The sequence below is a fragment of the Capricornis sumatraensis genome, chromosome 1, assembly GCF_032405125.1.
Source record: "Capricornis sumatraensis isolate serow.1 chromosome 1, serow.2, whole genome shotgun sequence".
Classification (NCBI taxonomy): Eukaryota; Metazoa; Chordata; class Mammalia; order Artiodactyla; family Bovidae; genus Capricornis; species Capricornis sumatraensis.
The window spans coordinates 172,294,744-172,311,526 of NC_091069.1; the positions used below are offsets into that span (position 1 = coordinate 172,294,744).

Sequence of the window (16,783 nt, forward strand, 5' to 3'; positions counted from 1 at the left end):
TGGCAATTTGATCTCTGGTTCCTCTGCCTTTTCTAAAACCAGCTTGAACATCAGGAAGTTCACGGTTCAGGTATTACTGAAGCCTGGCTTGGAGAATTTTGTGCATTACTTTACTAGCGTGTGAGATGAGTGCAAATGTGCGGTAGTTTTGAGCATTCTTTGGCATTGCCTTTCTTTGGGATTGGAAATGAAAACTGACCTTTTCCAGTCCTGGGGCCACTGCTGAGTTTTCCAAATTTATTGGCATATTGAGTGCAGCACTTTCACAGCATCATCTTTCAGGATTTGAAAGAGCTCCACTGGAATTCCATCATCTCCACTAGCTTTGTGTGTAGTGATGCTTTCTAAGGCCCACTTGACTTCACATTCCAGGATGTCTGGCTCTAGATGAGTGATTATCCAGGTCATAAAGATCTTTTTTGTACAGTTCTTCTGTGTATTCTTGCCACCTGTTAATATCTAGAACTATCTAGAACTAGCTTATTAACGCCTAAATATTGGATGAATGAGATAACACCCACTTGGAAACGGGTCTTGCGAAAGTGAAAGTCACTCAGGCTTGTCTGACTCTATGTGAGCCCATGGACTATCCAGTCCATGGAATTCTCCAGGCCAGAATGAGTACCCGTTCTCTTCTCCAGGGGATCTTCCCAACCAAGGGATCGAACCCAGGTCTCCCACGTAGCAGGCAGATTCTTTACCAGCTGAGTCACAAGGGAAGCCCAAACAGGTCTTGGCATACTCTCAAATGCTGGGAGCCACTAAGAACAAAAAAGGAGCTCAGACAATCACAAGGAATTGAAAGACCACCAAGAGCTCACGCTAGGCTGAATAATAAGGTTCATCTCCTATAAAAGGCTACTCCATCAAGCTTGGGGGAGATGACTATTTTGTCTATTGTGTAGAAACTGACACAGAGAGTGTAGGAAAATAAAGAAACGGGAACATAACTGCAACAAGAAGATAAAACTCCAGAAATAGACCATAGTGAAACAGAGATAAGTGACACAACCTGATAAAGTGTTCAAAATAAGAGAACAACACACCGAACAAAGTGAGAATTTAAACAAAGAGATAGAAAATATATGAAAGTAGCTCAGATGGTGAAGAATCCACCTGTAATGCAGGAGATCCAAGTTTAATCCCTGAGTGGAAAAGTTCCCCTGGAGAAGAGAACGGCTATCCACTCCAGTATTCTTGCCTCAAGAATTCCATGGACAGAGGAGCCTGGCAGGCTACAGTCCATGGAGCCCCAAGGAGTAGGACACGACTGAGCAACTAACACTTTCGCTTTCAAACAGAAATCACAGACCTGAAGAATACAATACCTTCACAGAATAATTTAATAGAGGCATTCAATAGTAGGCTAGATGGAGCAGAAAAAGTACTAATGAACTCTTAGGACAGGACAGTAGTTTCATGCTCACGCTCAGTCACCTCAGTCATGTCCGACCCTTTGCAACACTATGGACTCTAACCCACCGGGCTTCTCTGTCCATGGAGTTCTCCAGGCAGGAATACACGAGTGGGTTGCCATTTCCTTCTCCAGGGGATCTTCTGACCCAGGGATCAAACACACATCTATGTCTCATGCCTTGGCAGGCGGCACAGAAGAGAAGTGAACACTTTCAAACCCATTTTACAAGAGCAATACTACCATTACCAAAACCAGAAAGGACACTACAAGAGAAGAAAACAATAGGCCAATATCGCTGGCTAATATAGATACAAAATCTGCAACAAAATACTATCAAACTAAATTCAACAGTACTTTAAGAGGATCTTATGATCAAATATAATTTATTCCAGGGATAAAAGGATGGTTTGACATCTGCAAATTAATGTCATAGAGCATATTAACAAAATGAAGAAAAAAAACATATAATCTTAATAGATGCAGGAAAATCATCTGACAAAACTCAGTATCTCTTTTTAATAAAAATTAACAACAGAGCCTAGAGGGAATGTGCCTAAACATAATGAAGACCATATACTGAGAAGGTCACAACTAACATAATGCTTAGAAGTGAAAAGATTTTCCTCCAAGATCAGGATGCCCATTCTCACTACTTTCACTGAATATAGTACTGGAAGTTCTAGCAAGAGCAATTCCAAGAAAAACACCTAGAGGGCATCCAAAAAAGGAAGAAGGAAAACGTTCTCTATTTGCAGATGACATCTTTATAGAAAACCACACTCTACCAAAAACCATTAAAACTAATCAACAAATTTAGCAAAATTTCAAGTATAAAATCAATATGTAAAAGTCAATTGCGTTTCTATACAACAAAGATTAGAGAAATTGAGAACACAGTTCTATCTGTAATTGCACTTAAAAGAATTAAGTATTCAGGAATAGATTTTACCAAGGAGGTAAAAGGTCTGCACACTGAAAATAAAATATGAAAGAAATTGAATAAGACAAAAAATGAAAAGATATTCCCTGCCAATGGATTGAAAGAATTAATATTTTGAAATGTCCAATACAGATTTAATATAACCACCTATGGAAATTCCAATGGTATTTTTCACAGAAATAGAACACAAAATTCTGAAGTTTGTATGGAACTTCAGAAGACTCCTCTATAGTCAGAGCAGTCTTGGGAAGGAAGAACAAAGCTAGAGGCATCACACTTCCTGGTTTCAGAGCTTTATAATAAAGCTATAGCAGTCAAAACAATATGGTATTGGCACAAAAACAAACATATCAATGAAGCAGAAAAGAGAACCCAGAAATGAACTCATGCACATATGGCCAACTGATTTATGAAAAAGAAGCCTAAAATATACAATAGGGAAAGTATTCTTTTCAATAAATGGTGCTAGGAAAACTGGACAGTTAAAGAATATAACTTAACTTCTATCTTACACCATACAGAAAAGCAACTCAAAATGGATTAAAGACTTGAACATAAGACCTGAAACCTTAAAACTTCTAGAATAAAACATAAGCAATATGCTTGTTGACATCAGTCCTAGCAATATTTTTTTGGGGGATCTGATACCTAAAGTAAAGGCAACAAAACCAAAACTAAACTACTAACTAAAAAAAGCTTCTGTACAAGTGAAACCATCAACAAATGAAACAGAAACCTTCAGGATGGGAGAGAATATCTGTAAATCATGCATCTTCTAAGGGATTAATAATCAAAATATGTAGAGGTCATAGAACTCAACAACAAAAATCAAACAATCTGATTTTAAAAATGGGCAGAGGAACCAAATAGACACTTTTCCAAAGATGACATGGAAATGGCTAACAAGTTCATGAAAAGGTGCTTAACAGCACTAATCATTAGAGAAATGCAAATCAAAACCATAATGAGATATCATCCTAAACATTTTAGAATAGCTGTCATGCCATTTGCAGCAATATGTGGACCTAGAGATTATGATACTAAGCAAAGTAAGCCAGACAAAGAGAAACATCATGTGATACCACTTCTGTGTAGAATGTTAAAAAGAAAAGATACAAATGAACTTATTTTCAAAACAGAAACAGACCCACAGAATACAAACTTATGGTTACCAAAGGGGGAAAAGAGGGACGAATAAATTGGAAATTAACAGATATATACCACTATATATAAAATAGATAACCACAAAGGACCTACTGTATACCACAGGGAACTGCACTCAATATTTGTAATAACCTATAACAACAAAGAAGGGTGAGCACTGAAAAACTGATGTTTCTGAATTGTGGTGCTGGAGAAGATGCTTGAGAGTCCCTTGGACAGCTAGGAGATCAAACCAGTCAATCCGAATGGACATCAACCCTGAATACTCATTGGAGGGGCTGAAGCTCCAATAATTTAGCCACCTGATGCAAAGAGTTGACTCACTGGAAAAGACCCTAATGCTGGAAAAGATTGACAGCAAAAGGAGAAGACGGTGGCAGAGGAAGAGATGGTTGGATAGCATCACTGATTCAATAGATATGAACTTGGGCAAACACTGGGAGATCATGAGGTACAGGGAGGCTTGGCATGCTGGGGTCCACGGGGTTGCAAAGAGTCGGACACAACATAGTGAGTGAACAACAACAACATAAGGGAGAAGAATCTGAAAAACATATGTATATATACACATACATGTACCACTCTGCTGCACGCTTGAAACTAACACACCACACTGTGATAAGAACAGCTATTGTCAATTGACAAATACCTGAGAAAAGAAGAGAAACAAAAGGCAAAAGAGAAATGGAAAGATTTTTTCCCCTTTTGAATGCAGAGTCCCAAAGAATAGCAAGGAGAGACAAGAAAGCCTTCCTCAGGGATCAATGCAGAGAAACAGAGGAAAACAATAGAATGGGAAAGACTAGAGATCTCATCAAGAAAATCTGAAATACCAAAGGAACATTTCATCCAAAGATGGGCACAACAAAGGACAGAAGTGGTATGGACGTAACAGAAGCATAAGAGATTAAGAAGTGGCAAGAATACACAGAAGAACTATACAAAAAAGGTCTTAATGACCCACATAACCATGATGGTATGATCACTCACCTAGAGCTGGACATCCTCGAGTACAAAGTCAAGTGGGTGGGCCTTAGGAAATAACACTACAAACAAAGCTAGTGGAGGTGATGGAATTCCAGTTGAGCTATTTCCAATCTTAAAAGATGATGCTGTGAAAGTGCTGCACTCAATATGCCAATAAATTTGGAAAACTCAGCAGTGGCCACAGGACTGGAAAAGGTCAGTTTTCATTCCAATCCCAAAGAAAGGCAATGCCAAAGAATGCTCAAACTACCTCACAGTTGCACTCATCTCACACGCTAGCAAAGTAATGTTCAAAATTCTCCAAGCTAGGTGTCAACTGCATGTGAACTGAGAACTTCCGGATGTTCAAGTTGGATTTAGAAAAGGCAGAGGAACTGAAGATCAAATTGCCAGCATCCACTGGATCATAGAAAAAGCAAGAGAATTCCAGAAAAACATCTACTTCTGCTTCATTGACTACACTAAAGCCCTTGACTGTGTGGATCACAACAAACTGTGGAAAATTCTTCAAGAGATGGCAATACCAGACCATCTGACCTGCCTCCTGAGAAATCTGTATGCAGGTTAGGAAACAAGTTAGAACTGGACATGGAACAACAGACTGGTTCCAAATAGGAAAAGGAGTACGTCAAGGCTGTATACTGTCACCCTGCTTATTTAACTTCTATACAGAGCATATCATGCAAAGTGCCCGGCTGGATGAAGCACAAGCTGGAATCAAGATTGCTGGGAGAATTATCAATAACCTCAGATATGCAGATGACACCACCCTTATGGCAGAAAGTGAAGAACTAAAGAGCCTCTTGATAAAAGCAAAAGAGGAGAGCAAAAGAGCTGGCTTAAAACCAAACATTCAGAAAACTAAGATCATGGCATCCAGTCCCATCACTTCATAGCAAATAGATAGGGAAACAATTCAAACAGTGAGAGACTATTTTTCTGGGCTCCAAAATCACTGCAGATGGTGACTGCAGCCATGAAACTAAAAGTTGCTTGCTCCTTGGGAGAAAAGCTATGACACCCTGGACAGTGTATTAAAAAGCAGAGATACTACTTTACTGACAAAGGTCTGTCTAGTCAAAGCTATGGTTTTTCCAGTAGTCATGTATGGATGTGAGAGTTGGACCATAATGAAAGCTGAGCACTGAAGAATTGATGCTTTTGAACTGTGGTGTTGGAGAAGAGTCTTGAGAGTCCTTTGCACAGCAAGATCAAACCAGTTAATCCCAAATGAAATCAGTCCTGAATATTCATTGGAAGGGCTGATACTGAAGCTGAAGCTCCAATACTTTGGCCACCTGATGCAAAGAACTGACTCGTTGGGAAAGACTCTGATGCTGGGAAAGACTGAAGGTGGGAGGAGATGAGGATGACAGAGGATGAGACGGTTGGATGGCATCATCGACTTGATGAACATGAGTTTGAGCAAGATCTGCGAGTTGCTGATGGACAGGGATGCCTGGCGTTCTGCAGTCCATGGGCCACAAAGAGTTGAACATGACTGAGTGACTGAACTGAACCTATTATCAAGAATATGAGATAAGTATCTTTTTTCTGAAGATGTAGAGGAAAAACACAAAACCTTGTGCACTCTTGGTACACAAATTAGTGCAGCCACTATGGAAACAATTTGGCAGTTCCTCAAAAAATTAGAACTACCATATGATCCAGCAATTCTCCTTCTAGGTATATATCCAATGTAAATGAAAACAGTCTATTAAGGCATACCTGCATTCTGATGTTTACTTCAGCATTAGTCACAATAGCTAAGATAAGCAAACAAGCTAAGTGTCCATCAACACAGGAATTGATAAAGCAGATACACTCACTCAGAGGAATGTTATTCAGCCACGAGAAAGGTTGAAAGTGTGGTATTTGCCAGAAAAATGGTGGACCATGTGGTAGACATGATGTGACGTGAAATAAGCTAGAGAGAAGAAGCAAATACTGCATGGCATCACTTTTATGTTGACTCTACAAAAAAAGAAACGTCAGCTTCAGAACAGACAGTTGAATAGTGGTTGCCAGGGATTGGTGAGTGGGAATAATAGGAGAGGTGTATAAAAGGGTAAAGACTCTCAGCTGTAAGATAAGGTCAGAGGATCTAATGTAAATAGGATGAGTATTTTTATAACACTGTAATATATAATTGAAATTTGCTAATAGAACCCTTCTAATAGGATAGAACTTGTATTCTCACCAAAAATAAATGTGTGAGGAGATGGGTGTGTTAAATAGATTATGAGAATTTTCCCTAATGTATATGTATACCAGATCTACACAATGTACACTTTAAATCTCTTACAATTTTGTATGGCAATTATACTAAAGCTAAAAAATTTAAAAGTACTTGCTATTCCAGGTTAAAAAGTGACAAAGCCTAAGGCAGTATTGTCATTAAGAGATAATTTTCTCAGAGACTGGAAATTTGGTCCCAAATAGTTTTTAAACCTTCACTTAAATGAATGCAATAGAAACTAAACTTGAAAAAACAAAAGGGAAATTATTAATAAAGATGAACCTTTTTGAAACTTTGGATTGCAGAGAGTAAACATGAATGAGTATATAAACATGTAAAAAATCAGTCATGAAAACTTTGCTATAGAAGAGCCAGATTAAAACTGGGAATAAAAATCAAACTAACTTCAAGGGAGGTCTGTGATTTAGTCACTTTGAGTCTTCAGCTTAAAGTTCTTCAGAAAAGTGCTCAAGAGCTTAAAAACCTCAAAAGTGTCAGCACAAAGAGAAAGATGATATTTCCTTATCTGATACTCAAAAACTGAAATAAAGGTAAAAACTATACTCAGTTTTAGTGAGTATAATAGTAGATATGCCCTACTATGTCAGGTCAGCAGTAGCACAGCTCCTAGTATATAGGCCCCTGCATCATCAGCATCATCTAAAAAGGAACTAATTCCAGTACGGCTGGGTATTGTTTTTGGCTGCAAACCTGAGTATAACTCACAGGTTCTCCCTGAGATTGTGAACTGCCTAATATACTTTAATAAATTATTTTCCTACTTAAAATTAATCAAGCAAACAACATTAAGTCAATGAACCAGCTTGTCCTCCAACCAACTCATTACTTACTAATGAGTAAGAAGGGAGGGAGTGAAAGAAGAGTTTCCTCTTAACTATTAATATAAAAGTAAGCAAAGGCAAAGTTAAGTGAGTTTTCAAATATTTTAACCAACTGTTTGATATTAGCTGTATTTTATATAGCCAATATTATGTAAAAAGCCAGAGTCTTTTTACATTTAAAAAGACTCCTAAAGATTCCAAGCTCAAGTCTTTTTACATTTATTTTCATGAGTTTTAAAATCCAATGCTTATTTTGATTTAGTCTTATGTTCAACATTTATTTCACATAGAATCAACCCTGTGGCATAAGCATAATACTAATTTTCATTTTCTAGGAATTGTATGGTATAGTAAAATGTTTAACTAGACTAGTGTACCAATTATAAAATTAAATCTTCATTTACATACTCCTATAAAGCTTTGTCAAGGACTATGTTAAAAATAATTTAAACTGGAAACAGTAAGTCATTGTTGTACTTTATACAATATATACACTAAATCAAATCTTGATTTAGAGATACAAGAGAATCAGCTAATTTAAAGAAAACTTGTAATTTCTTTTTTTAGACTTGAAAAGCTTTTTGTACAGTTTCCCATTTGTTTTAATCTGCTTATTGCTCTAAGGTTGAAGTTTTTAAAATGTTGAATTTTCTCTAAATGGCATAGAGCACTATAGGTGAGCTAAAACATTATTGTAATCAGAAAGCAACTGGGAAACAAAAACCATTCTAGTGATATTATGCAGAAAGTGATTTAATACAAGAAACTAGGTGTTTATCAAGTCACTGAAAGATTGGAGACAACCCTAAGGTTGGCCTACACGTATGACTTTCTGAATAAGGCCATCAACAGATACATCAAGGAAGCAGACAACTTTGCTACTGTTAGAATCAGAAGACTACTACCAATCAACTGTTGAACTGAATACCACACTTTTATAAGATCAGGGTTCGACTACAACTGCCTCTTGACATACAAAAAGCTTGCAACTGGACGCTGGAATGTTGCTTTCAAAAATAAAGCAAAATCTCCATTGCAGTAACACCAAAGCAGCATAAAGATTGCTTCCATTTCAAAACCACTTGTCAAACTTTTTGAGGCCCTAACCCACCATGCACTATGTAAAAAAGGCCACCATGCCATGAGGAAGCCCAAGCCTCCTAACAAAGTCACCACCGACAGTCCCAACTGAGTTCAACCTTTGAGTCATTCTAACCCAGGCATGTGAGTAAAGAAGCCCGCTAAAGATTCCAAGCCCTCAGTCATTCAAGTATTCCTAACTAATGCCCCAGACATCATGGAAATAATATCCCTACCTTGCCTTAGTTTAACTCCTTGCTGTCACAATCTGTAAGTATAATAAAATGATTGTGGTACATGCTAAGTCGCTTCAGCCATATACTCTTTGCAACAGTATGGACTGTAGCCTCCCAGGCTCCTCTGTCCATGGGATTCTCCAGGCAAGAATACTGGAGTGGTTTGCCATGCCCTTCTCCAGGGGATCTTCCTGACCCAGGGATGAAACCCACGTCTCTTATGTCTCCTACATTGGCAGATGGGTTGGAGTGGTTTGCCATGCCCTTCTCAGGGGATCTTCTCAAACCAGGGATTGAACCTGCAGCTCCTGCATTGCAGGTGGATTTTTTACTGCTGAGCCATCGAGGAAGCCCAAAATGATTTTTAGTTTACATTTATTAACATTTGGAGTGGTCTGTATGCAAAGAGCTAACTGAAACACATGATATAAGATTCAACAAGCATTTCAGAAACATTTTTAAAGACTATAATATTCTATTATGTGATACACTGGAGAAGGCAATGGCACCCCACTCCAGTACTCTTGCCTGGAAAATCCCATGGGAGGAGCCTGGTAGGCTGCAGTCCACGGGGTCGCGAAGAGTCGGACACAACTGAGCAACTTCACTTTCACTTTCCACATTCATGCTTTGGAGAAGGAAATGGCAACCCACTCCAGTGTTCTTGCCTGGAGAATCCCAGGGACGGGGGAGCCTGGTGGGCTGCCGTCTATGTGGTCACACAGAGTCGGACACAACTGACATGACTTAGCAGCAGCAGCATGTGATACACAGCACAATATACTTATACGTTTATGCTGAATTGTAAAGGATAGCTGGCTTCCAATTTTTATCTCTTACTTAAACTACAGTGAATAATTTTATCAATAGAAGTTTTTGTATTTAGTATCATTTCTTTAATATAAATTTTCAGAATGACTGTGTCAGGGCTATAACCAAATTTCTTCATAAGTGTTTTATAGTATTCATATCTGTGTTGAATATTTACTGTATTAAGAAAAAAATATTAAGCAAGTTAACTTTATTATATTAAACAATTTAAGCAACAACAAAAAATCCTTTAAGTTAAAATCAGCCCTATTGAAGACAGAAGAATATGGCCAAAGACTCTGAGCTGCCCAGATATGGTAATGTCAGCCAGACCTCATGAGTCAACCACAAGATGGGGAAAATTGGGTCATACAGGGGGTAGGGAAAAAAAAGACCATCATGTTGAGTAATCTAATAATTGATACTACCCTATTATAAGCTCAAATGAAACAATGTTCACAAAAAACAGCCACCAAAAGATGGTAATAGATAGGCAGGCACTTTCACTTAGCAAGTCCAAAGAGTCTTGGCTAGGTGAACAAATTTTACTATTTTCAGAGTTCTGCCATGTATTCTTGAACCTACATAAGTGAGTGTGAAGAGGGTTGTAACTCATCCCAAATTACTCCAAATAAGCCCTAAAACAAGCTTTCACACCTGGGTATATCCTAACTGATATGCCCAGATCAGCATGGCTTATATTTGCAGTTTGTATCCCTAAAGTAATTGCCATTTTCTAACTTACTCTGTGTCTTTGTTGGTACCGGCTGTTGCCCTCAGTGTTTTTCCTATTTATAAGTCTAGATTTAATAGTGAAGGAGAGGCAGAACTCTTGACTTCTGCTTCCCCATAGCTAACTTATCATGTGATATTTATGCCTTTCTGTCTGAGAAATCTGTTAACATGGAAGACAGCTGGTCCCAAGAGACTAGGAGCTCAATGGACATTACATAAGCTACTCCAAAACCCTCCTAAATACCTCATCAAAATTGCTAATCCTTACCAAATATATTAGCTGACCCAGTGGCCTAGTTTTTAAGCGTACAGACACTAACTGAGAAAAATCTGGATTAGAATCCTGACTCCATAAGTACTGCTTATGTAATATTAGACAATTTTCTGAACATTTTTTGACCTTCATTTTCCTCATCTGCAAAATCAGGATAGAGCACCTACCTTGCATAGTTGTTGTGAAGATTAAATCAGTAATGTGTATAAAGTGCCTGGTACTGAAGTATTTAATAAATGTTAACTCATTAAAAAAAAATAGTAAAACACACTAGTGCATTTAAATGGTGAAACCAAATTCTCATCTTTGCACTAACTACAAGGGGATTCAGAGAATGTGTATTTTAAGTTTTCAAATTCCTCAATACAAAAAAGCTGTAATGGAGTGGATACTGAGTGCCAGTTCCCATGTCCAATATGAACATTAAACATAATTCTTCTGTTTAACTCTGTCCTTTGAATAACCAAAGAAGCACATATGAGGCTGGTGCACGGGGATGATCCAGAGAGATGATATGGGGTGGGAGGGGGGTTCAGGATTGGGAACTCATGTACACCTGTGGTGGATTCATGTCAATGTATGGCAAAACCAATACAGTATTGTAAAGTAAAATGTAGTAAAAATAAAAATTAAAAAAATAAATAAAGTGTATTCTGAATATTGTTGATCTATGAGATGATGTTTCAAATACTATGTGTTAGCATTAAGACTATTTTAGTGCAATTGTTCCAAATTTTTAAATTAGACAGAGATAAATTCACAGGCTCTCAAATAAACAGTACTATTTGGTGTTAGACTTGAGCAACTTTAGTGGAACAGATGGAGTTCAAAATGGCAGTAATAATGTCAAAACAGAAGTGACAGTAATAATTCATCTTTGTTCAGTTTACCATATACCAGGAAGTTTCTGGCATATAATGTTATCACAAAAGCTCCATGAGTTAGACAGTAATAGTCCCAATCAAGAGGAAACTAAACTGTGAAGTCTGCAAAAATGTATACAACTAGTAGGTGGTAGAACTGGGATTTGAGCCCAGGCAGTCTGGCTTGTAGAGTCAATATTCTTATGTACCATTCTCAACTTTGCAGTAAAATGCTTCCGTTCTATATTTTAAAGCCTAAGCACTTGAAGTTCTTCCAAAACTTATATATATATATATAGGTGTATATTTACATTATGCAAAAGGAAGTCTAGTACTACAACCTATTTTGTACTGCCATTAAATGGCAGAATACATAATGAAAATATAAATTTTAACTATGTTAGTCAGATTTTAAAGATGAATATATTTAATAATTATCTTATGAAAAATTTGGCTAGCTATTGAAATTATGACTAAATACTAAAACAAGGACTTAGTCATCTTTAAATGGTTTTAAAACAAGGAATTCTCCCTCCATTTATTAATCTACACACTTATTCCTTTATATTAAGATTTAATTATATTTATGTTGCCTTCTTCCTCTTGGTACAGACCATGTAAATGGACACTGCACAAGTCCCACTTCTCAGAGCTGCAGTTCTGGCAAACGACTTTCCAGTGCTGATGTTTCAAAAATAAATCGCTGGGGTCCTGGAAGACCACCATTTCGAAAAGCACAGTCAGCTGCTTGCATGGAGATTTCTTTGCCAGTTACAACAGAAGGTAGGTTAAACATACACATTTTTATGGATACAACTGAAATTTGACATTCCACGCGAATTAGGAGCTGGGGGATAAGGGATGGTGGTCACATGTAAAAGATATGAAAAGCTGGTCAACTCTAGACAATGAGCAACTGAGAACCTGGTCAGGCTGTAGCCATGAATCCAGATCCATTCCTCACTACACCTCTGTCATCTCTAAAACCAGAATGCTTCTGTTTATGGGTAGGTGTCCATCTCCTCCGTACAAAGTGAGACCTATGTATTAATCTGTTCTGTATACTCCTACTTTCTTTCCATCTCAACGGTAAGCCTTTTGGTATCTCTCTCTGTAGACAGTTATTTATTGTCTTGTAACCTTTGTTTCCCCAACTATTAAGAGAATGTGACCAAGAAAAAGGCAAGACATTAAATTCTAGTTTGCAATCTTCTTATGTTTTAAAAAGAGGATTATTTGCTTATTTTTAGTGTTGGGGGCAGGGAGTATAAAGTACATGAGTCAGAAGGCCTAGATTAAGAAAGATTAAAAAAAAAAAAAAGAGGAATCCTGTAACTGCTGCAGGTGGCTCAGTGGTAAAGAATCCACCTGCCAATGCAGGAGACGCAGGTTAGATTCCTGGACCAGGAAGATCCCCTGGAGAATATGGGGGTCCACTCCAGTATTCTTGCCAGGAAAATCCCATGGACAGAGGAGCCTGGTGGGCTAGAGTCCATGCGGTCACACAGAGGCAGACACGACTAAGCACGCATACAACTTCTGCTGCTGCCTTTCTGATAAAAAAACTTTGGGACTAGAAATAGAAAAAAAGTAATCTTAGGAATATGCTATGGTAATTCTGTGCTATAGAGTAATTCACCATTTGTGTGTGTGCTCAGTCGTTGAGTCATGTCTGACTTCACAGAATACTGGAGTGGGTTGCCATTTCCTCCTCCAGGGGATCTTCCTGACCCTGTTTCTTGCATCTCCTGCATTGGCAAGCAGATTCTTTGCCACTACGTCACCTGGGAAGCCCAATTCACCACTTACCACTCTTCAAAAAATTTGATAGTAATGATCTGTATTATTCAAATTTTTAAAATAAGATTTTTAGGCACTTCCCTGGCAGTCGAATGGTCAAGACCCTGCACTTGCACAGCAGAGGGCGTGGAATCTGACTCCGGGTCAGGGAACTAAGACTCCACATATAGAAGTGGCGTGATCAAAAATTTTTTTTAAAAAGGGAATTTTTAGCTTTTTAACATTCCACCATATTAAGTCTGGTCCATGGGCATGCATATGATCTTCTCTTTCACAGGTATCTATGAGTAGCAACCTTGAGTGTTGATGAACCATGAATGGAAAATTTTTGAAACATTAGCTAGGAATGTAACAATGTAAGCAAAGTGTAAAGGTTGTAAACAAATTAGTAGTTTCAGTCACTGGACTGAGCTGGGAATTTTGAGTTTTAGACATTTCTAACTCTAACATGTTGATTTGGGGAAAATTAACTCTACATCTCTTATCTCCAAACCTGTAAAATATATAGTTTATATCTGTGCTCCCTCTCAGCTCTAAATTCTATTAAAAAGTTATTTTTATAAACTTGCTGAAGGATAGAGAAGGGAAAATTAGGAATACTCTATATTGGTTTATAGGAAAAAGACTAGTCTGAGGAGCTTTAATATTTAACTACTATATATTATTTTATTATATATTATTATTTCTTTTTATAAAAATGGGTCATCATTTCCTATCAAAATGGAAAGGAGAGGGAAGGCAGTAGAAAGAGTATGAGGAACTTGTACTCTGGAGTGATTATAAGAACAATACAACTTTCCTATATCATTTACCTGAGGTGGTGAGTTTCTGCTTGTTGGAGTGTACACCATGTGTAAAAGTTGATGAGCAGGAGAACTTGAAGCCACCTGTTTCCTTTTCATTGGACTGAAGCGCTTTCAGAAAGATTACCACACTCTCAGTGGGGTGGCATTGTGCACAGCTCTGTATTTAGTCATTGGCAAAGCCAAAACTGGATTTAGATTCAAGGTAGGCAGCTTGTAACTAGTTCAGGGAGATAACATTTGTTCAATGTTATATAAATAGTTTAATATTTACAATTGAAATTACTTCAAATATAGCAAAATTAAAGGAATGTCTTTACCATTGAACATACATGATCCTTCAGGTAAGTAGCCACAATGTTGTCAGTATATGGGAATTGTCAAGAAGTCATTAGGAATACTTTCAGTAATTGAGAGAACGGAGAGAAGCATAATTAAAACTGTACTAGAAATTCTTGTAATCTTAACTATTTAGACTAAACATATTTTTTCTAAATTAGAGAATTTCAACTAACTTGTCAGGTAAGGTAGAGAAAAAACAAAACAAAACAGTGGACGGCAGCTCTGCAGATTCAGGGCTAGTCCCAGCTCTGCCTAAGTTTATGATTTACACTTCTGGACTTTTCTTCATCTTCAAAATAAGCTGGTGAACTGGATGAGCTGCCTTCCAGATCAGTTAACAAAGAATCAAATTCTGCTTCTCCCTCATCATTTTGGTTTTCACGTACTAAGTCTGACTTCAGTTGTTCTGGAAACACACTAAAACTTAATTTTTGGCTTTTAAATTTCCATAGAAAGTCGAGAAAATTCCTATAATCGTTCTAGAAGCTCTAGCATCTCCAGCATTGACAAAGATTCTAAAGAAGCGATTACAGCACTATACTTCATGGAGTCCTTTGCTCGGAAAAATGACTCTACTATCTCCCCTTGTTTGTTTGTTGGAACTAGTCTGGGAATGGTGTTAATCATCTCCCTAAACCTACCTTCAGCAGATGAACAAAGATTTACAGAGCCAGTCATGGTACTGCCAAGTGGTAAGAGTTTTCATTTATTCCTTCACTGCTACTTTTTCAAATTTATGTAAATGTTTTTTAAAACATTTAACTTGTTTTTATCTGGAGCAAAGATTTAAGTATTCTGGATATTAGGAACTATTGAGAACTTTATAAATCATATATTATCTCAACTATTGCAGTATACCTTCCTGCAAGGCAAAAATTGTCAGCCATTTCTATGGTAGCAATCTGTGGAATTCCCAACCTAAACGGTGCCTTGGGGAATAAGTTTCTGAAAAGCATTTAGGAAAGCTTTAAGGCAAAAGTTTAAATATTTTCATGAATTGAAGCATTTATCTAATGTTCCATGCCAGATCAGAGCCTATGAGTGTTTTACATCATCCCTGAAGATCTCAGATGATTAAACTAGAAGCATTCTGACTTGAGCTGGCTTTCTAAATTCTTTGATAATCTCTTCATCTTGTTTTGAAGCCATGCCTCAAAATTTCTTCCATTTTTATCCTAGTACCTAGAGAATTTGACCCTAATTATGAGTATTGCTGCTAAAGTATATGTTGTATTCTCTTCCTACTTCTTCCCTCTTGAAAAGATGTGATTCCGTTATTCCTTTGAGTATCTTAAAATTTATTCTTATCAATAACTTTTACTCTTTTCCATAAATGAAAAAACTATCTGAGAAACATTCCTAAAGTAAAAGTAATTTTATTAATATATAGAATAAGGGATTTCATTTTAAAAGAACACATGGTATGATAGGTTAGATAGAGTTGTTTTCTTTGCTAACTGATATGCTAAATTCATATAGATGGATTGTTACTGTGGGAAGAATATTCAGCTCTCTACTAGTGAAGCTAATTCAGATAAATATATTGTGTATGTGTGGCCTAAACAACACGAGTTTATTTTCTCACACTTCTGGAGGACCAAGATTAAGGTGCTGGAAGGCCTGGTTTCTTCTGAGGCCTCTCTCCTTGGCTTGCAGTTGGCCACACTCTCACCATGTTCTCACATGACTGTCTCTTTGTGCGCTTGGTACCTCTGGTGTTTCCTAATCTCTTAGACATTTGGATGAGGGCCCACCCTATCAGGCTCATTTTAGCTTAATCACCTCTTTAAAGGCTTTATCTCAAATATGATCACATTCTGAGGAACTGGGGGGTAGGCCTTCAGTGCATGAATTTGATAAGGAGAGGAGGGGAAAAGATCCAGCCCATAAAATGCACTGTATTTTAAAATTTACTCATTAGCACCACTATATTTTAATTGTAAACATATTTCACAGTAAGAAAACGTCTTTTACTGTACTGCTAATTTTAAGAAAATATGAATAATTCTCTTATAATGATTGAGAGAGAGCCAGATCAGTAAGGTCATAATGTTTTTTTTAAGTTTTAGTTCAATCCATTTTTTAACTCAATAAATTTTTATACAGATTGGATACCTAATACATGGCACGTATTCCTCAAATATTTAAAGGTAAAAATCAAACCCCTGTATACTCAAGCGTACAACTGTGAGTGAAAGACAATTTTCTAGTAAGAGATATTCTATGGTTTTCTATGCCACAAGCATAGAAA

General features: G+C 37.2%; 1 protein-coding gene across 2 annotated transcripts in view; it reads left to right on the top strand.

Annotated features, from left to right (window-relative positions):
- The window catches only part of STXBP5L (syntaxin binding protein 5L), a 323,261-nt gene that overhangs the window by 287,245 nt on the left and 19,233 nt on the right, over positions 1-16,783 (top strand). For both annotated transcript variants that reach the window (XM_068974295.1, XM_068974303.1), the window contains 2 exons: positions 12,200-12,370; positions 14,985-15,224. In XM_068974295.1, the coding sequence (XP_068830396.1) occupies positions 12,200-12,370; positions 14,985-15,224 (411 nt within the window). The remainder of the gene's footprint in view (positions 1-12,199; positions 12,371-14,984; positions 15,225-16,783) is intronic.